Source organism: Toxorhynchites rutilus, chromosome 3 (assembly GCF_029784135.1).
Source record: "Toxorhynchites rutilus septentrionalis strain SRP chromosome 3, ASM2978413v1, whole genome shotgun sequence".
NCBI lineage: Eukaryota > Metazoa > Arthropoda > Insecta > Diptera > Culicidae > Toxorhynchites > Toxorhynchites rutilus.
This window is the reverse complement of record NC_073746.1, coordinates 52,556,629-52,579,459: the sequence shown is the minus strand read 5'-3', so window position 1 is coordinate 52,579,459 and position 22,831 is coordinate 52,556,629. Positions and strand designations below refer to the sequence as shown.

General features: G+C 37.8%; 1 protein-coding gene across 1 annotated transcript in view; it reads right to left on the bottom strand.

The window, feature by feature from the left end:
* Nucleotides 1–22,831, bottom strand: part of LOC129776237 (SPEG neighbor protein-like) — an 83,230-nt gene that overhangs the window by 5,586 nt on the left and 54,813 nt on the right. Inside the window, exons 2-7 of the mRNA XM_055781767.1 lie at nucleotides 21,829–21,903; nucleotides 20,972–21,204; nucleotides 20,749–20,865; nucleotides 14,792–14,885; nucleotides 8,777–8,904; nucleotides 3,212–3,380 (exon numbers count right to left, since the gene is read on the bottom strand). Coding sequence (XP_055637742.1) covers nucleotides 3,212–3,380; nucleotides 8,777–8,904; nucleotides 14,792–14,885; nucleotides 20,749–20,865; nucleotides 20,972–21,204; nucleotides 21,829–21,874 — 787 coding nt within the window. The 5' untranslated portion in view covers nucleotides 21,875–21,903. The remainder of the gene's footprint in view (nucleotides 1–3,211; nucleotides 3,381–8,776; nucleotides 8,905–14,791; nucleotides 14,886–20,748; nucleotides 20,866–20,971; nucleotides 21,205–21,828; nucleotides 21,904–22,831) is intronic.

Genomic DNA, 22,831 nt, shown 5'->3' with positions numbered 1-22,831 from the left:
GTGGATGAACGGTGTCACAAAGAGCCTGTTTGTGCACCCTAGGCCAGAAGGGAATCCATCAGGAGGAGAGTGATGCCACAAACGGTTCCCCGGGAAGACATCGCTATAACACATACACGCGCGGAATTCTTTCCGTTTGGATGCCATTCAGCATCGAGAAAGTTCCAGAAAGATCTAATCATTTCTGGAAAATAATCTGCCAGTTCCTCTGGGAATTTAAAAATACATTCATGTGAAAGAGTTTATTTTAATGTTTTCTAACCATATAACGCAGCGATCAAATACATTTGATTTTGTAATTTTTCAACCAAGTGTAATTAGCAGAAAAGCTTCTGAAGATTATTCTTCCCCATCAGTAGGATATTTTTTCCGTATCCAATATTGTATGCGTACGCAATCGATTATTGCTCAGTCGCCGAAAGTTTCGAGCTCAGAGAGTTCATTCCCCTCTAGTTTGCCTTCCAAATTGCCATCGTAAACCACGCCTTCTCTCGATTCAATCACGCAAAAAAAGCATACTTAAGCGATATTCTGGTGGTGAGATGCATTCATTTTTCGTGAGGACATCGACAAGACAACATCGTTGCCTAACGTGCTGGAGGAGGTGGACGGCGAAGGATCGACACATACACGCGCAGAATTCTTTCCGTTTGGATGCCATTCAGCATCGAGAAAGTTCCGAAAAGATCTAATCAATGCTGGAAAATAATCTGCCAGTTCCTCTGGGAATTTAAAAATACATTCATGTGAAAGAGTTTATTTTAATGTTGTTTATCCATGTAACACTGTGACCAAATACATTTGGTTTTGTGATTTTTCAATCAATCGCAATTAACAGGATAGCTTCTGAAGATTATTCTTTTCCATCAGTAGGATATTTCCGTATCCAATATTGTATGCGCCCGCAATCGATTATTGCTCAGTCGCCGAAAGTTCCGAGCTCAGAGAGTTCATTCCCCTCTAGTTTGCCTTCCAAATTGCCATCGTAAACCACGCCTTCTCTCGATTCAATCACGCACAAAAAGCATACTCAAGCGATATTCTGGTGGTGAGATACATTCATTTTTCGTGAGGACATCGACAAGACAACATCGTTCCTGAGGGTGCTGGACGTCGAAGGATCGAGATCTGCCTTGAAACGCAGTTTGTTTGAAACTGTGAGGAAGCACAGAGAAGCCGATCCTTCAGAAGAGAAGGTGACCATCGAAGCAGTCGCTATACACACACATACACGCACGGAATTCTTTCCGTTTGGATGCCATTCAGCATCGAGAAAGATCCGGAAAATAATCTGCCAGTTCCTCTGGGAATTTAAAAATACATTCATGTGAAAGATTTTATTTGAATGTTTTCTATCCATGTAACACTGTAACCAAATATGTTTCAATCAAGTATTAATACGGTGGTTACCGAATTAGCATTAACCACTGGTGGGCTTCCAGTATCGAGGAAAATGTGGAAATATCTAATCGTTGCTGGAAAATAATCTGCCAGTTCCCCTTGAAATTGAAAGTTACATTCAAGCGAAAGAGTTTATTTCAATGTTTTCTATCCATAAAATATCCATATAATACATTTGGGTTTGTGATTTGTCAATCAAGTACAGTTAGCAGGAAAGCTTCTGAAGATTATTCTTCAGAACAAGGTTTTTCGTATCCTATATTGGATGCATAAAACCTTGTGCCTCCAACGTAACGCTCTCGCTTTCGAAGTCCCCCAAATATTCATTTATTCATTCATTCAGAATGGATTTAGATTCAACTTCAAACAAATGATCTCTAAATCAACGATAGTCCTACGTCACCCTTGCGGTTATACCATAGATATAACCCACTTCCTGTTTTTATGCTAGATTCTTGTTGCATCGTATGTCTTCTTTCGTTTTATCAATTAAACGATTCCCAAGAGTGTTTTCGCAGTGAACTTTATGTTCAAGCGTCCATAGGCACATTTCCACCGGTGAGACGACCAGAACCTCCGCTCTCGAGACTATCGAATTAACCTTCCAATACTCGCGTATAGGTCTGACAGACCGAGCATCAATGAGGTGAAGTTAATGAAAAAATATTTTCTGGAGTTTTTTTCACTCAATTATATCTTTTCTTTGAATAAATACCAATAACGCATACAAATGCACAATAGCAATATCACAGAGACGCGTCTAGAGTACACAAACTACGATTTTTCGCTCGAGTATAGGAGTGTAAACACAATAAGAAGAGATAAAACAAACATAAGGGTGGTGTGAGCTCGATGGAATTTTATGTGTATCATATGGCGATCCGGCGCGGCCAGGACAACGTCATTCCGGGTTGGGCTGTGTCAACAAGTCATCGTCGATATTTACACGAAAATAGATAACGAACGACTGCGATTCCTACGACACAATAAGCTGGAGCGGCGTGAGGAAGTATATTTTTACTTGCGAGACGCTATCATGAGTAACGCCGACATAGTCTTTGCTTTGTCAGGCCAAAACGCAATGCATTTTCATGAAATTACAGCACGTGTTTTTTAACGAAAATTCTGTCTTAAATGAACTTTATTACAACATTACACGTATTCAGTCCCACACGTTGCTGGATATATTCGGTTGAATTGCAAGAAGCGAATATTATCTCATACACACACACTTTTGTAGTATGGTTTGTGGAAAAAGTACGCCCCGAGGAAATCTATAATGTAATTTCTTCGGAAGTTCCAGATTCGTTTACTGATCGACTTTTCACCCGTATTCTGAAATCCGATCCAGTCAGAATCGCCCGAACGGATAGCAATTTTGCATTGTGTAATCCGTTCGACCTTGCCACACAATTCGCTGTTACTTCGTAAAAAATCACCGCATGAAAATGAAATATGCATCATTTTCGAGCTTCAACGTCAAATTTTGGAACGTCTTCCGAACATATTTTTATCTGAGTGTGGGTAGTAGTGGACAAAAGTATCGAGAAGAAATAAAAAATCTATTTATAAATCTAGCATTGAATAGTAGACAAACACAATTTATTGCTAATTAACTCAATAACGAATTCAACTAAGCTTATCAAACAGCTTTTATTTGATTGCTAGAACGTTCCTGTAGGACCTTACAAAGATATTTCCTGTTGAATGTAAAATTACTCCTTCGTCTTTGATCATGAAGAATTCAATAAATAATGATCGCACATTTCTACCCCAACTGTAACCCGTTTCACCGAGATTCAATACTCACCATTGAGCACGTGCACATTCACCGTGATCGGGTTGGCCGTCGATGGGGAGCACGTGTATTTGCCCGAGTCGGAAGCTTTCGCCCGCTGTATCAGCAGATAGGACGTCGTGATGTCTCCTTTCTCCGTTATCACCGAAACGCCTCCACGTGGCGAATCATAGTTGATTTCCTGCGCAAAATAAAAAAAATATAAAAACAAGGATGAGAAAAAAGAGTATCAGCATAAAAGTGAAAAGCTTTTCAAGGTTGAAACATGGAATGTTGCTTAAGCAGCGACACAAGCCGTTGGCGAGGATTAGGGGCAGAAGAAGCGGCAGCGGAATATGTCAAAATTCGATACAACACTTTCGTTTTTGATGGAATGCACTAGACTACCAACATTAACATTGAAAGCGAGTTTGACTCTTTTGACGAGAACAATTTTGTTTCAATGAATTTTTTTCAGATGAATCAATAAGATGTGTTATAAGTTTGTTATGCATTTTTAAAAGCTTTTCATCGTTTCACAAGAAATTATAATCACTTCATTTCTCAGCGAAATAATTCATCCCTTGTCAAACTGCGAACACGTGTTGGAGTAATCACGAATTCCACGAATGAAACTCCTAAACATTCGAAAACCCAATAACGGGAAAAAAAACTTGCACAGAAACAAACATGCAAAGTTTTGAAAGGTAGAGTATCTCCTTGCTAAAATATGCGCGATCCGTTGTGGAACGAAAAGCGGGGATTGCAAAAACGGATGTTTTGGATTTTTCCTTTGATTTGACGAACAAAGTAATGCGTCGTTTTTTTTTTTGCTCCTTGCTCAAAGATTTTGAGAACGTATTTATTCGCAAACATTTTTGGAAAGCAAAAAGTTTACCAAGAGAATTCAAAATAATTTCTAGTACACTGGGGCCTGAGGGTGTACGAATGTTTTGAACGATGTACACACCACGAACCACCAGAATGGTTTGTTTTACACGTTCCTCGTCCGGTGCGATCCGGCTGGGTTTCTTGGGGGCCTAAATTAAACTGTCGGTAGCATGGATATAACAAAAGAAACAAGTGACATTCAATGATGAGGAATAGCGTCGTTATAAGGGAATCGGTTCAGGAATGCTTTGCTCCACTGAAGCGTAGAGATGCTCTTCGAAAGTATCACATCGTGAAAATTGTCCAATTTCAAACGCTTATTGCTCAGTAATTTCATGATGAATTGATTAAATTTTTGCGTCAATCGATTTCGGCACTCCATAACAATTTTTCATATTGAATAAAATAATATATGTCATAAAACTAACTATCGAACAATTGAAAAGTCTCAACCCCTATCCTAATGGAAATACCCACTTCTGTTTGGTCGAAATTGATGACACATACGGCGGGTCACTAACAGAGACATCAAAACCAAGCTACCTGGGGGAAATCGCCATTGCATAGACATGAAAGTAGGGGGAACTTTTGCCCCCACCGAAATTGTGCCCGGGGAAAACGACATTGCGAATATATGCAAGGTTGGGGGCATTTTTATATTGCAAGTAAGGTGTGTGATACGATTAATTCTAGCGAATAAAATTTAAATTTGGAACTTTAATTTTGATTGGTTCGTGAAATTTCATATCAATGACCGATCGTGTATTGTGAAAAATTTAGCACAAGTGTAAGTGTAAAATTGTATATGGTAGCAGTTATTTTAAACCTTTCCCGTACAACATCGAGTCCCACTCGTGGTGTACTTGCATAACAAAGGTCGCTAGAACACTCAGCAAAGTAGTGAAATCACTTGATGTGTGACGTATTAAATAATACGAGAAGGGGTTAAAACGACTTGATATATGAAACTATTTATTCCAATTTTCATAAAAAAGTAAGGTGTGTTCCGCCCGAGAACGGGTTTTCGGTTTAAGCTGTTTTGTTGTGGAAATTGAGGAAAGTTCATACGGCGAGAAATGTTGGAAAAATGTAGAAATATTCGAAAAAAATGATTTCCCATATGCTCTACATATAGTGTTAGGTGTGTTAGGCATCTCGTCTAGATTCACAGAGGGCAGTTTTCATCATATCTGGCAATGTCATATTCGTTTTGTTTCGTGTAATGCTTCGTGAGAAGCAGTACGACATACCATCCGAAAATAAATTAATAAAAAATATTACATTAAAATCAGATCTAAATGTGTTTAATTTTATGGCTTTTCTACGCATCATAAAGTTATATTTAAATACCTTTTCTATCAAATTCCCTTTGAAAATGTTATTCTTCTTGGACGAAAACAGTATTGAATAGTATCGACGAGGCCCCCTGGAAATATATCCGTCACCAGTTTCTGGATGACGGGGTGAAGACAAGGTTGCAATAATAAAACCTGTGTTTTGGGCCTCACAAAATATTTTTATCTGAGTTTCTCTCAGTAAATCTGTATTAACCTTTTGCCATCGTTTGTCTGCCCTCAGCCACCACCGCAAAGTAGTATAATCATATTATAATTTAAGCAACAATGTTTCAGTTCACACTTTTTCTAAACGTATTCTAATGTCTTGTGAATTTGTTCACGAGCCAAAAAGTTGCTACTATGAATAATAAATAACGGTACTCAGTATGTACAAAAGTTTTCATCCATGCTTGAGGAAAGGATTAATGTAAAACTCCATGTATTGCGGCAATATGTAGATGTAAAGAGCATTGTTGCCTTGGGTACCTTGGTTTTGATGGCTGTGTTAGGGAACATATGTCGGTGGGAACAAAAGTCAACTTGCATGAATTTGCAGTGCCAATTTCCCCAGACAGCTTGGTTTTGATGGCTGTGTTGGGGAAACCGTAAATCGGGCCAATCAAAACGGGGCAGCTAGGGCGTTAGATAGCGCTTGTCATTTTACAGTTACTTGATTGCTTATCTGAGGAAAAATAACATTTAATTAATTGTGATAGACGCGTAGAAATATTTCCTATCAATTGATGCAAATTTATTTCCGATCCATTGAGAAAAGCTCGAGTTATAAGCATTCGAAATATTTAATTTTTTCCTGGATGTTCTGTGTTTAGGTTTTAATTTAACCCCTCATATATTCCGGTTAGACGTAGTCCCTCGTCAATATTTTTTTAACATCAACACTAAATCATTTTGTTCATAATCAAATTGTTTGGTAAATACTTATCAGAAGTACGGGGTCTTCGTAGCCTAATTGGTTGCGTGTCCGCTACTGAGCGAACGATCATGAGCTCATAACTCAGGGCCCCTCAACTTACCATATTAGTGTGTTATTCTAGCTACTATGTCCACGCAACAATCATCATGTGTCGGTAATCCCAGTCCCTTACCGCTCACATTTTCGGTCTGCTGCATCGGTAATTGGCATTATTAATAACGCAACAAAGGAAGCCTCATATCAACAGTCCCGCTGTGAACAGCCCAATTCTTACGCCGAAAAAAAAGGCGACATGTGTTGTGCATCGATAGAATAGGAATTCTCTTGCGCCTAAACGGCTAATGTGTTATAGATAAAACAAATGTTTATCGATAGATAGCGATACTCTTACGCCTCAAAATGGTAACAGTTTAATATACAACAAAAGTTATCGTAAGATGAATGAAATGTAAACGATGAAATGTACACGAAATTAATTCGGCTCTGTTACAGCTGAATTGCTAAATGAGCCTAATAAAATAAACTGTAGGGATAAAAAAAATGAACACTAAACATTGTTTGGTAAATACTTATTACTTATCGTTGTGTCCCCGTTTCATATCCCTCCTATCCGATCGATAAACTTTTACTTAGTCGCGGCAATACATACACACACTCTTTACAGATGCACGGGCCGAAGGTTGTGCAGTCCACTGATCATTCAACAAGAGCCAAAGGTTGTACCGCTCATGACAACTCTACACGAGCTGATGTTTGCGCCGGCTAGTGACCATTCTATCCTGGATTCCTCGAGTCGAGAAGACGCACCACGCTAGATATGGGGTACAGAATAGGGGGCGTTGCTGATTAATGGTCAGCTGCATCCCAATAGGAAGTATCCCGTGTCGGGCACACGTACAGAGCATCGAAGACTGCAACATACCAATTATGAGAACACTTGTAATACTAACCTTGAGCCAACCGCGAGTAATCGGTTACATATTACTAACATAGTTGTAAGCAAACATTGTCGAAATATTGAACTCCCGGCCCCGTTAGGCTGACGCCATATGAACCTTAATAAAATATATATTTTGGATTAAAAAAAAAAAAATACTTATCAGAAGTTTACAAAAAATTAAGGAATTTTGTTAATCTTTCATAATTTCACAAAGTTATACATCGCTGCTTTTTCAAATAATAATAATTGCGACCAGTACGACACACATGTCGAAATTTATTACGACCGCAAAAGGTTAAATTTAAAAGTTCAATTTTGAAGCATAATCTTAACTTGAATATCATTGATGATTGGCATAGTTATTATGAATTTGCCGATGTTGATGGTATCAACGTAAAAATTCGCATTCACTGTGCTTAAGTAGGAAAAAGATAACAGTTATTTATTTTCTGTAAACCAAGCCGTTAACGCAGACTTCTGCATCTTTTCGCCTTAGATTGAACATGAGAAAGCAGTACTACACGCTACATATGAATGCCAAAATGACTCTCATACAGACTACTCCGAATGCTATATGAATAAAATTGATGAGTTTGGAAAAAATATTATTGAGATCAAGCCATAACTAATATTGGATCGTTAACTGACAAATCTGTAAATCTGTATGAAAACCAAAATAATCTGAAATCTGTATCTACAGATTTTTGGTTTCAGTAAGTCTGAAAAATCTGTATAAATACAGATTATTCAGTATTATTCTGTATATGGTAACCCTGGGTGACGAACGTGTTAATTCGAACTGAGAAGCGGTTAATTCAAATCAGCGATTACGACACTCTGGAACAGCTGAAGAATAATGTTATTTATAATATCTTTTTATATCACATGGGAAACAATTTATATGGTCGTTGGCCCGACCTTTGTCAAGATGGCTAGTATTTACTTGTGCAGTTATCAATGAATCAAACTTATATCATTTTCTGCCATTCTGCGGAACGACTAGAATGTACATAGACTAATTTTGAATTTATCAAATAAATTTCAATAGGATTTGAAGTGTTTAGGTAGTTTTTTGAACTTCTGTAAGGAAAATCTGCCTGAATTGCGCTATAATTAAATAGTAAGCTGCTCCAGTTTGGCCGGAAACCTTCCAAATTTCACGCTTGTTCAACAAATTTACATCGTACTTATTATGGAACTCTAATACAATATAACCAGACCAGCAGTGTTTCGAGATACCACGATTGCAACGAAATTAATGGAAAAGCGGATTTTCGAACTATCGCGAGAACTCCCGCCGAAGGCAGTGCCAATCAACGATCTATACAGGCGTCCCAGCGGCGATAAGTCAATCTGCTGATCAGCTTCAGTTAACATGGAAATCGGAATTGATTGGCGTGAAATGAAATCATCAAGCGCACTGCTGGTGACAATTATTCTACTAGATCCAGCGCCAACGGTGTCTATCAACGGTTCACTATATCGGTTGGACTCACCTCGCCATTGTGCGTCCACAGAATGAGCGGTGGCGGCTCTGGCAGATGTCGTACGATGCAGGTTAAGTTCACCGTGGAACCAGTGTCGATGTACAGATCTGGTCCGCCAACTATCGTCGTAATGGGTTCTGTGGAGGGAAATAGGAATGTGGGTTAGAAATATGTTTTCGGCAAATTCTCGATGCGATGATGTAAAGGGTGTGTCACATCAAATTGCATCACGGAAAAAACGCTGTAGAAATTCGCCCAGTAGACCGATCCTTTTGAAAATTTTAGACAGTAAAATAAAAACTATTAAACAACTTTTGGCATTTTCTTTTTATTCATACTTCGAGCCCAAGCCCGTATGCTCGCACCTTCCTCTTTACCCCGTCCATAAGGTTCTGTACAACGTCAGGTTGTAGTTTTTTTTTTTTGAACAGAAATCCATTTTCTCTAGAAGTCCGCCTCTGATTTGACAACTTCTGGGTTCTTCCGGAGGGCCTGCTTCATAATCGCCCAATATTTCTCTATTGGGCGAAGCTCCGGTGCGTTGGGCGGGTTCATTTCCTTTGGCACGAAGGTGACCCCGTTGGCTTCGTACCACTCCAACACGTCCTTTGAATAATGGCACGAAGCGAGATCCGGCCAGAAGATGGTCGGGCCCTCGTGCTGCTTCTATAGTGGTAGTAAGCGCTTCTGTAGGCACTCCTTAAGGTAAACCGGTCCGTTTACCGTGCCGGTCATCACGAAGGGGGCGCTCCGCTTTCCGCAAGAGCAGATCGCTTGCCACACCATGTACTTTTTGGCAAACTTGGATAGTTTCTGCTTGCGAATCTCCTCCGGAACGCTGAATTTGTCCTCTGCGGAGAAGAACAACAGGCCCGGCAGCTGACGAAAGTCCGCTTTGACGTAGGTTTCGTCGTCCATTACCAGGCAATGCGGCTTCGTCAGCATTTCGGTGTACAGCTTCCGGGCTCGCGTCTTCCCCACCATGTTTTGCCTTTCGTCGCGGTTAGGAGCCTTCTGAACCTTGTATGTACGCAGGCCCTCCCGCTGCTTGGTCCGCTGGACGAATGAACTTGACAAATTCAGCTTATTGGCGACATCCCGGACCGAACTTCTCGGATCACGTCTAAACTGCTTAACTACGCGCTTGTGATCTTTTTCACTGACGGAGCATCCGTTTTTGCCGTTCTTCACCTTCCGGTCGATGGTTAGGTTCTCGAAGTATCGTTTTAGTACTCTGCTGACCGTGGATTGGACGATTCCCAGCATCTTACCGATGTCCCGATGTGACAACTCCGGATTCTCGAAATGAGTGCACAGGATTAATTCACGACGCTCTTTTTCGTTCGACGACATTTTTCCAAATTTACGAAAAATTGACAGTGAAGCATGGCCAACGTGATCTATACACTCTTATCTGATTATAAGCGAAGATATGAAGATATAATAGATATAATTCCTAAAAATTAAATTTCTACAGCGTTTTTTCCGTCATGCAATTTGATGTGACACACCCTTTACTGTAGAAATTGGACAACGGACAGAATGTTTGTAAATAATCGAGGAACAATCTTTTCTTTTTTTTTTATTAAATCGTTTATTTTTACAGGCTCAGTTACATAAGTTTAAAAGAGCCAAACTCCTATCTGTACAGTTACAAGTATATATAAACATTTTTTATTAATTCTAATGTTAATGAAGTAGAGAACCGATTACTCGCGGTTTGCTCGATTTTAGAAGGGTGACATTTTGTTTCAGGAAAAGGATGGGATAAAAGGATATGTTGACAATGTTCACACTAACATTCGCACTCACATTCATCATACTCAATTCTTAAGCCTATCTTATATCTAACATGTATTTACATTTCACCTTATTCTATTGTTAGTAAGAAGGGATTTGATTTCTCGCGAAGGAAAAGGAAAAGGAGAATATAAGGATATAAGGACAATCACACACGAAGATCGATAGCTTTTAGGAAGACATATATTTGGGACATGTAATCAAGGTCTAACCGAGCCAACACATCTCTCACCGGCACATTGGGCTGCCTTTCTCTAGCCCGAAGAACAATCTTTTCAATTAACGTTTCTAAGAGCTCCTATGAAATAGATTATCATATCTAAATCATTTTGAGTAGTAATGTACACGCACAGCTCGACGAAGATGTCTTTCGGAATTAATCACATCTTGTGGAAACATTTGATGTGTCTAAAACAAGACAGACCAAGCAATTACACGTGATGGTCATGTTTAAAAAAAAGGGAATATAATTATAAGGCAGTTAACGAACTTGTCAGAAGGATGACAGTCTCTTCTAATGCAATGCTGAAGCTTTGAACATGCTAGCTTAATTCCAAGCAAAAACCTCCTTATTATTATACTATCACCCACTTGTGATGTCTTCCGCTTATGACTCTGACACGACCCTGGAATGACATTGGCAACTTCATTAGATTTTTACACAGTGTGCACAAAATTATAGCTGCCGGTCAAACGCCTCCACGTGCCGTTTTATTCCACTTGGACATAAATTAACACAGACTTCCAACCCAATGGAGCTGGACAATAAAACAACAACATAAAATTAACTTGGGTGATACAATACAGAGGTCTGAGCTCTGTGCTATCAACAAACCTTTTCCAGCTAGTCTACGGGGTACTGGGAGCTCTGGATGCTTATGTACACAACTCACACCATGGCATCGACTTACTATGCGACCCAGACAGTCGCTAGATAAAGGCACAGGATGAGTGAACATGTAAATATACATATAACTTTGTCACTGACTGTCCACAATAAATCTCCATTTGGTGCAGCTTTGTGGGGCTCTTCGTGAATCCCAACGAATTCTCCCATGAGAAACCACTCCTGGGTCTGATGAAGCTGATGGGTGGTAATGTACGAACGACGACACTTTTTCCACTTCTGTTCATCATACTTCGTGACCTCGCCAGTAAAAATCAAGATTTATGCTGTTGGGTTGAAAGTTTTTTATTAGCACTCCTCTCATTTCCTTCGCGCTGACCAACCGGAGATGGGGCGACCGAAAGTAATGGCATTTCGTTCGTCCTATCTGCATAACTCCACTAGAATGTCATCGTAAAAAAAGCAGTTAAAGCATCTTTTTCTTTTGAAAGTTAATTTCCTCCCGTTTCCATTCCTTTGAGCCAAAAAAAAGTCCCTAAATAATAATGCCACTAGTGATAACGGCTCAACATGTTTGCTAAGCGAGGGTTCAGAGCTCCAAATTGCACGCCGTGGGACAATTTAATTGTATCCATTTCACCACCTTGTTTGTGCAACTGAGGGAAAAGAGAATCGTTCCGATGATTTTCGCCTGGGCGTGCAAATGTTTCCGTTTTATTTCCCGCCCGCTTGAAAAGGTAAGTCCAGATGGTAATGTGAAAATTTGGCACATTCTAATTAGCAGCAAGAACTTTCGTTTTAATTTGATAACTATTCCCGGGGTAATGAACATTACCGTGGCCTTTCGAGTTTCTTTGGAAAACACCCTTTAGTTGTGGGAATTATCCGACGGGCATCGGTCATAAAAACAACTGATAAAACGAACTTCGAATTTGTTTGGAGATAGGTAACAAAAATGAGGGTTGAAAATTTTTCTGAGTTAATTATAGAACGCTATTATTTCCACAATTATTGTCTTCCAACACAAATACCGTTTTGTCTCATATTCCGAACACTTCATTTTTAAATGTAAATTCACTATACTTCAATGTTATAAATAATTGAATAATAAAGGCCCAGACATTCTTTGGGGTATAGGCTAGATTTTAACATCATTCACAGGTATCGATACAGCCTATAATTTATAATCTTAAACATTTGCAAAAAAAACGACAGTCAAAACCAAAGATAAAATGTTAGCGTTAGCAAATTCCGTAGAAAACAAGCATCGTTAATTTTCCAATTTTTATACTTGTTTCAACTATTTTATTTGTTGTTTTCATGTTAAGTGCTAGAAACGGTAAGAATCTACAATAAATGGATGAAATAAAATGATATTTTATACAGAAATCTTCATTAAAATTAGTGTTCGGAATTTGAATCAAGTTTCTACGCATGATTCAAATTGCGAACACTTCATTTTTAAATGTGAATTTACTGAACTTTTATGTTATAAATATTAATTATTTAAAACCCTGACATTCTTTTAGTTATAGACTTCATTTTAACGTCATTTACAGGTATCGATACCGATATAGCACCCTTAGTCCCGAAACCATAAAAAACAAATACAATCAATTATTACCAAAGCAAAATCCATTTTTTTTTGCGAGCATAACATTTTTTAAAAAAGGACTAGCTAATTGACTCTAATTTGATATATCGAGCATATGGATCGGTCCAGTAGTTTAAAAGTTTTGATTTTTTTCAAAAATGCATTTTTCTGTACGAAATTTGAGACAAAAGTGTTCGGAATATGAGTCAGTGACAAATATGGTGTTCGGAATTTGAGACGAATGTGATTAGTATAATTTTCAGTTTTTCACCATGAAAACATATTTGTAAATCTTTTTTTTTTGTAGTCAAATGAAAAAGAATGTATCCAAAAAACAAATGAATTTCGCTAAAAAGTACCATTTTGAGTAATGATCTTTTAACATTTCATTAACACGTTGAGTGCCACTCGGTTTTATAGCGACTATCCCGCCAGGCCACGCACTGATATAACAGTACAGCAATGCGAAGCGCCATACTGGAAAATTACAATTTAATCGATGGAAATTTTCGAACGTATTAGGGCTATCGTTATCTTATCTATATCTTTTAGGGCCATAGTTTCTTATGCTTGTAAAAAAACCCTGTTTATTTCTAAACTGAACTGCTTAAAGCCTTTGGTAGACAAATATGCTAGAAAACTTTGATTACGTTTTTCTAAGTTGTAGATTTTGGAATGTGGGACAACTATGCGTAGAACGGCAAATTAGCTTTATACGTTTAATCAAGCGACTTACCAGCATTGTTCTAATATCCATTCAATTTGCTGTGAAGTGAATCCGCGTTCTCGTTTTCGATCGATGGTCAGCAGTTTGAAGCTTTTCATATTTGAATGCTTTTGTAAAATATTTTGTTGTCAAATGTGAAAGCTTCTAAGAACAAAATCATCCCTTCAACGTTAAAGATTTAGTTGAACACGAGTCGTGGATTTTTTTTCATTGAGAATTAGACAGTGCGCCGTGCATGCCGACATAAGATGTTAGTTCCGATTTGGGGATAGAAGAAGAAGGAAACGCAGGATTCTATCTGCGATCTACTCTAATTCACCCTGTCGACAAGTTGCCACGCCAAAAACATTAATTAGAGCCAAGTGTTTCCGGGTGGCGCTCGATTGAATCTCATTATCTTATTTACGCCAACCAGCAGCTTGAATCTGAGTAGTTCCTCCAAATGTTCCTACGGATTTTAGGGATGTTATTCGAGAGACAAAGTAAGAAAGATGTTATATCATTCAGTTTATCATCAGCCTTTAGAGATTCATCCAATCTTAGCTACATATTTTGTACACATAGCTCAGTGTTTGTGTTGTTTAATAGGGCTTTTTCAAACGGCGAGAAAAAAAAGATTATTTTCTTATGAGGCATCATTCATTTCCGCTCCTCGTATAACTCGACCAATGAGAAGCCATCTCGTCCCCGAAAAAAAAGGTTAAAAAGCAGATTCTGCCATGGGCAGTATTTCGTGTAACTTCGTCGCATCAATTTTCCGAAGACATGATTAAATTTCGAAAGAGGCCGGCCAAAGAACCACTATAACGCGGTACTGTGGTTTATTACCTCTCATATTCTCCATTCATACTCCAAATACCCAAACGTTGGGTAGTCACATATTCGTGTGCGATCTGTACAAACAAACAGCGGTGAAGTGTGTCTCATGGTTTCATATTTCATGCCTTATTGGGTTTGATTCATTTGTATCATTTCTATTCAACCGTAACAGAGCGTATGCTAGCATGGAAGAAACATGTTCGTGTGAGTTGTAGGAAAACCGATGGGGATACTCACCGACGACGGACAATGTCATGGAGTACCCCACCGGGGGCGTTGTGGATATTTGACACTCGTACACTCCAGAGTCCCTTGGTTGTGGATATAGCACCTGGAAGACATGCACAAAAAAGTTATGTTGTTGTTGGATGCGGGGATAGAATGTTAAAGGATATTAGAGTTTGACACTAATTACTAAATGTTAGTAATCCTCTCAAGAAAATAAAAAAATGTAAAATTCACATGGTTCACTGATTGTCATGATCTGGCAAAATATAGTTAAAGTATGCTTCAACAGAAGCCACATTTTGGTCAGTCTTTAATCATTTATTGATTCAGAAAGATTCAGAAAGGGGTAAGGGTAAGAAAAAATAAGGGTAATCTAAGGGAGTAATATCTCTGTCCATATAATGTTTTACAGATGACATGTGGTATGGCGTTGTTATGCTATTCTAAATTCTGTTTCCGATTTTGTTATTTTTCAAATGAAAACAACATAATTACTCTATGTAGCTTACTTTTCAATTAGAGTCAGAGGACTCCCCTGAGCTCAGGAATACGATTTTCGGTGTGAAAGAAATTAAATATTTCACCAAGAACTCTAAAACCTTACACTTTCCCATATGCTGAAGTTGCATCTTGTGCAACTACGGGATGGGATCCGCTACACTAAGCATCCTCTGCCATACTCAATATGCGCCATACTTGCTGCAAGTATGACCATCCTTCAAGTATGCATTACAGAGGGTTTACGCATTGCTCAAGCTAAGTTTGGTGTTAGTCAAGCACATGTCTTTCGGAGCGAACAAAGGATAGATTACATAAAAATGTAATACAGGTTGTCTATTTTTAACGAAATGCAATACAATGTTCCTCAGTGCATATTCCGGAGATAGAACTAAGTAAGATGTATGGCAAGGTTTTATTACATTGTTCACAGGGTGATGATGTAGATGTTCGGCATATGTGCGACATTCCTTTTCATCTTTGAATCATTTACTAGCCCCAAGTCTCTAGTTGCTAGTATTGCCGGAGGGGTTTCTTTTTTATGTTTTTAACGGTTTTCTTCAAAGATAAATTATGATGATGATTTGTTAGAAAAATGACCACGGATTGTCCGGTTTCAGAAATTACCATTTTTGAATGAAACTTCATGTGAATGTTGAATCATTTGTAATTTAGGCTTTCTTCAAAATATTTTCCCTTATTCCACGCGGCGAGTGACGTGAGATGGCAAAGTTTCTCGCTTCATTGTAGAAGCTACCTTACTTTTTAACTTCTTTTTGATACCCGAGTCGATAACATATGAGGACACGACTTCAAATCTCACCCAGTGACAAACTATAGTCACGCCATTCGCCTACGGAAAAGTAGTGACTTGAGCAATCTCACTGCATTCGCCGCGCGGAATAAAGGGGATTGCCTTTTCTTGGGCATTTGAAAGGCGAATAGTACACAGAAATACTTTATTTGTGCTTCGCGCGAAGGACAACAAAACAAGCAAAGTACAGCGCGCCAAGCGGTTGCCAATTCCCACATTATCGTTCAGCAACAAAACAATTACAATTTTTCTGAAAAAATGCATTAACAACAATGAGGACTGTTGACTATAAATCACCAAAGTCCGCTCCCAGCAAAAATAATTATTAAGATTAAAATTATTTCATAAAAACGTGACATGTTTTCTGACTTGCATTCTTACAGAAAGACGAAGTGCCACGTCGAAATATCACAGAGGATCGTTTCAAGTTATAAAAGTTTTTAATATTAAAGCAAAATCTGAATCAAGTATTGAGCAGTGGAACCAATTTTTTTATTTTTTTCTAGAGGGTACATTGATTTTCAAACCACTTTTGGATATTTTTTTTCAGAGAGATTTTTTGTTAGCACTGTATGTAAAATGTTAAAAGAACGAAAAGGTCGGGACAGCGGTCTGTTAGTTTGGCGTGGAAATTTTTGATGATAACTTTCATAATTTATCAAAATATATAAATAACATTCATTGAAATAAGTGTGCAAATAACCATGCCCATTTTTTATAGCTTCTATATATCTTTTTATAATGAGCTATTAGATTGATGTAAAAGTGATGTCAGAATTCAAACGATGCAATTGAAATTGTGCCAATACACTCAGTATAGAAATTTAATCTAAACGACGTTTTAAAGTCCTATGACTTCCCATACTAATCGTGTCATATAATTTTCCCTTATAGGCGATAAAACTACAAAGTTTATTTCGATTCCTGATCTTCGTTTCATCTCAAAGCAAGTACCCTTTATCCTTGTGTGACAATTCGATTTCCCAGGATGTATTTTTCTTTTCCAATCAAAATTTTAACGACCTTCAACGTTACTAGCACTGACGAGAAGCATTCCGTTTCGCCCGGGTCGATGATGTCCGGCGACAAGACATATCTGTAAAGCTTTCCCTCCTCTGCTGCCTTGTTGTCAATCTCGGTGCGCTCATCGGAACAGCTCATATCCGGATGATTCTCTCACTCGGGCTAAAGCTTTCGCTTCATGTCGTATTTTTCCTATTCCCATTTACTCGCCGATGCGATGTCGGTTTATTAGATTTGATGTTTTGTTTGAGCTTGATATTTTCGTCCCGAATCGAAAATTCATTTCTCGTTTGTGCCGGCTGAATTTACTTTTATCATTATCCTGTCGAGATAAAGCATTACTTACCGCTCTTCTGTTCATGAAAAACTCAAGCGCCTCCCGACTTCCGTAAAGAAATAACACTCGGCGGAGGCACTTGAGCTGAATATTATCGCAGCCAATTCGAGCCTCATCGAAAGAATTAGACCAATCTTTGGAGGGTAAACTTTCGCAATTATTAATCTTGCTCATCATTCATTTCGATGTTTTATTTCCATAAATCAAAACGATAATATCTTTGTACGCTGGAGTGCGATGCGATGAGCTGAAAAGTGGCTCCGTTAATGGGAGTGACTTTGAAAACGATTTAAGGAAGAGATTTGTGATGATATAAGCGAAGTGATCTATTCGGCTGAAATGGTGGTCATTAGACCGAAGGTTGGTTGATTCAGTGTGGAAAATCGTACAGTAGCAATGTTAACACATTTGAATAAGAATGGAGTGGCAATGTTAAATACGAATGCAAGTCAGAAAAAAAACTCTGATGAAATAATACTCGATACTGAATCCAACCCGAAGCTCTAGTTCACGAAAGTCGTGATAGATTGAAGTTAATCTTTGGAAAAATTATTCTCAAGCATGTTGTCGTCCAATCGGGAAAAGAAGTAGATCTCGTTTATTTATCAACGATAGAATGAATCCTTTCGGCCATCACTTTTCTATGTTTCATTGTACCAACATTGGCAAATTTGGTCAAATTCTGAGTATCAGATAATAAAAATGGATATTATATGACAATCAATCTCAGTATTGAATATCAAACTCGAACTGTTATTGATAAGGGAAGGCCGCCTCCCTAAGAAAACCAATTTTCAGTTAAACGACCTTTTGGATTTTCTTTATTTGTTGTGCTACATATCATTGAGTATATAATAATCTACTACTAAAAATGTGTAACTGTTGATTTTATAACTTTTTGGCGTTTTTTCATTAATTTTTGAAATGATAAAAAAAATACTTTGTATTTTGCTTGCGGGGTAAGAAGGACCATCCGCGAGGTAGACGGAGCGATACTATTTTCGAACAGTTTAGTCTAGTAAAAATAACAGGAACAGTATTGTCTAAGGTACTAAATGTTTAGGGTTGTTCATAAACTTCACACAAGCTTCTGAAAAGGCCATCTATATTCCAAGTGCAGAGTTTTCAAAAAATTCATGAAAAATTTACCAAATAATTGGACGATTATCTACGTGGGTTTATAATCTTTTAAAATCAGTTCACGTGAAGTCTTAATGACCCCGAAGTAGGTATTTCTAGGTTCGATTCGACATGTTGTTTCGATCAACCAGCTCGAATGCCAGTTCCTTGACATATCGCATTGTGACGGCGTAGAATCCATTCTCCAGCTTCAGCAAATGCTCCACTAGTTCTTGTTTCTGAGTAATGGTAAAAACTGGATCAATGGATCCGAGCTTCATCGTCGGAGATTTATTGCCATTGATTTGGTGGTGGTTCTAGGAATTTCAAAACTGACTGATGCTGTCCTGATGGACATGCCTTTATCCATTGGTATGGTATTTTATTTGATACTAGCTGACCCGGCAAACTTCATCCCACCAAAAGTGTGTTTTTTTTGTTATCAATACCTTCAAACATTCACGTTTTCTTACTAAGCGCAAGCTCATGAGTCCAATCGCAGAACTGTTCATTGATTTATCTTCTAATCGACCACGTTGAATTTACCTTTTACAAAAAAATGCCTAGTACTTCAACCAAAACCCATCATTATAATATCTGATTATTTTCAGACACAATTCTCGTTCAAGATTTTTCAACCACTTGCAAATAACATCTCCGTTACATGGAATAAACGTATGATACAGAAAATATGACAGAATGAAGACAGACCCCTTCTTTCTTCTCCCCTTAGAGAGAGGGGAGGAGTGTCTATTCACCATAGAAACGTTTCGTGCCTCCTAAAATTTTCACATGCCAAATTTGGCTCCATTTGCTTGATTAGTTTTCGAGTTATGCAAAAATTTGTTTTTCATTTGTATGACAGCCCATCCTAACAGGGGGGGAGAAGTGTCGAATCACCGTGAAAACATTTATTGCTTCCTAAAACCTCCATATACATAATTTGGTTTCGTTTGCTTGATTAATTCTCGAGTAATACAGAAATTTGTGTTTCATGTGTTTCAACTAAGAGAGCCCCCCTTAGCCATATAAATGAAACACACACCCTATAACCTCCAGATGCCTAATTTGGTTGCATTTGCTTGATTAATTCTTGAGTAATGTAGACATTTGTGTTTCATTTGTATGGTAGCCCTCACTTAGAGAGGAGGGAGGGGTCTCAAACTATCATAAAAACCTTCCCCGGCCCCAAAAAACCCTACACACCAATTTTTATGTCGATCGGTTCAGTAATTTCCGAGTCCATAAGAATCAGACAGAAATACATATATATATAGATGAAAATCAATTTCACAACGTGTGGCGCTTTTACTCCGTCGAAATTGGTCCGTCTTCCCCCCAGAGCACCTTTTGCATTATTTTGCACTTTACACGCATTTTATATTATATTTTACATACCTTTTCACGCAGACAGAACCGGAACAATCTACTGAAGGACCGGGATAGTGGCAACTGAATATACAGTTTTTGCTAGAGAAATTCTTATTTCGGTTATCTTGAAAATTAGATGGCTTGCAATCGCAATATACGAAAACTTTGTTTTGTTTACAATTTTGATATTTCGTGCGCTCAAGTGTTGCAAGGTGTCTCGAAATGACAAAAATATGCTATTAACGTTTCTTGCGTAGCATATTAGCCAAAATTTCTTTTAAAACTAGAAGTGGTCCGTCTCACCCCGCATTCCTCTACTGTCTGAATGTAGTCAATAGCAACCTGTCAACGAGATCTCTCGTTGAAGCCGTAAGCAGTAGATTGTATCACCGTTACTCATCAATCAAAATGCAAGCGAAATGATACCAATATTTGAGTACTGTGTCCGATCTCTCCCAAATGTTCTATTTTATTTTTGTGCCAATTTGCCTTTTTGGTGTCTATATATTTTTTATCAAGGTCAAGGTCTCGGAGTTCCAGTGGAAACGCGGTCGTTAGGCTGAAACTTATTCAATCATGAGAGAGGACCATTTTAATAAATAAAACGCCATCGGAGGAATTTTATTTGGGGGGGAATTAATTCATTCGTTGCCAGTGCAAAGCTCCTCAAAATTAACGAGAAATAAAAATGGAATAAAAAACAAAAAGTTTCAATGAGATGAAAATTATCTTTTCACAAATTTCAAAAGTATCATTCATGAGAGGATTTTCCAACACTAACAGTTTCTGTCGGAGAAGTATTACCTTCAGGGACCAATCGTCCTGCGATGGATTATGTACGCTTTGGTACCTCTGGTCTGATGTGTAGGTGGCTTTGCCGACCGTAAGCAGGTGCAGGTCCCGATGTCGAATCCACGAAACCTGCGTAATTCAAAGAAAGAAACAAATTTGCATGAAAAAACGGGAAAATAATGGAAACTCATCAATCCAAATTGATTGCTTTCTCCCATTAATAAAAAATACTCACTGTGCGATTGCCGAGATTTCGCACCCGGCAGTTGAGATAGGCCGTGTTGCCGACGAGAGCCGTTACATTCCTCGAGGCCGAAATGTCAAAGTACGGCCCCCGGTCCAGTGGGTTTTTGATAATGTCATCGTCCACCATCGCTTCGTCAAAGGATGACGTCTGGAAGTAGTGCTTCGGTGGTGTGTACGTGTGTGGCTCGTCGATGTCGACCGACTGGGAGTGCGAGGAAATGCCTGCAGAGGGGTAATGGGGGTGGGCCGATGATTGAAAAGAAGTGTAAATGATTGATCCGATATTAATTATGAAATTAAGCTTTTTCGTAACTTTAAAAGGATGTTTATATAGGGATTCCTAAATCAATATAGACATGCGTATCACATGGCTCATCATTATAGCTTCAAACTTCAATCAATATAATGAGATAATTTTTAGAGGAAAAGAGAGAAAAACATTTTTATGCCTAATTGTTGGTCAAAAGTAATAGAAGTAATTGTCGCGACTATACTTTTGCGAATATACAGGATATTTCAAGAGATGCAGAGTCCAGATGTCTTTTTTTTAGAATCTTGTACCATTGCCATATAGTGTCAAAGGACATCAATAAACATGAGAAATTTTCCATAAAATACATAGTGAAAAAAAACTAAATTGCTTTACTAAATTACGGAGATTCATGTTCAATTTCGAACACAATGTGCAAAAATCGTACATCTTTGACTATTATTATGTGCCTTCCTAAACGTGTCAAAACATAGTCAAAAAATCCGGATGCCAAGGTCCAATTAACACATGAATAAATGTCGCCATCGTTTTATACAACAAAACATACCCTATATTTTCTACTATTGCTGACTTACCATAGTTGATATTTATAAAAATCATCACAACCACTATATTCTTCATAGTTTTTAGGTGTGACGAAGATCCATGGTCTGAAATTAGATGGTAATAAAAATTCAAAATTAAAGTGTAGCAGAGTTAGTTATTTGTATGGTAAACAGTCTATACTGTTGTATGAACTTGTGTTGAAAATATTTCCATATCTTAAGACGAGAGAATGGCACCAATTACACAGTTTGATGGAAACTGTGTTGTCATTGCTGAATCGCGATTGATTATTTACGCTATTGATAGTTCCCAGTGTTTGTTTTATTTTTTTCAAAATTTGAAGAGGACGATGAAAACATGACGACATAGATAAAACATAATTTTTGTTACCTAATGACATAACCAATTTTTTAGTGCGATTTTATTACAAGGTCAACTTTCCAGTGTAAGAGAATAGACGAATTTCTTACCAACTCGTCAGCACCACCACAGATAGCAATGAAACATTGTGGGTGTAAAGTCATGGGTCATTTAACCCTTTGCGGTCGGAATTATTTTTATGCGAAATAAACCTCTTCCTTTGGCGGTTGTAATAGAAGTCCTTTTCTCCCTGCTTGCGCTTGTATGGGCTATTTATATCTTTTTTCGGAACTTTAAAAACACATGTTTTCAAGAAAAAATAATTTTTATTTTTTTTAATTCATTTGATAATATTTAATGAAAACCTAATTAATTCCTACATTTGTTTCTTGAACCAACATTCTGTAGATCTTATAGTTTAAAACTTTTCGAAAAAAAGTGGAAAAAAAGACAAAATGGAAAAAAAATCACAAACCTAATATAGCAGATCTACAAAATTTTAGCCACTGAATGAAATGTAGGAAATTATTTCGGTTGCTATTAAAAATACCAAACAATTTTAAAAAAATAATTGAAAACAAAAATATTCTGAAAATTAAAATTCATTTTTCTCGAAAACATGTTTTCTTTAATTCTGGAGAAATAGATATGAATAGCCCATAGAATTTCCAA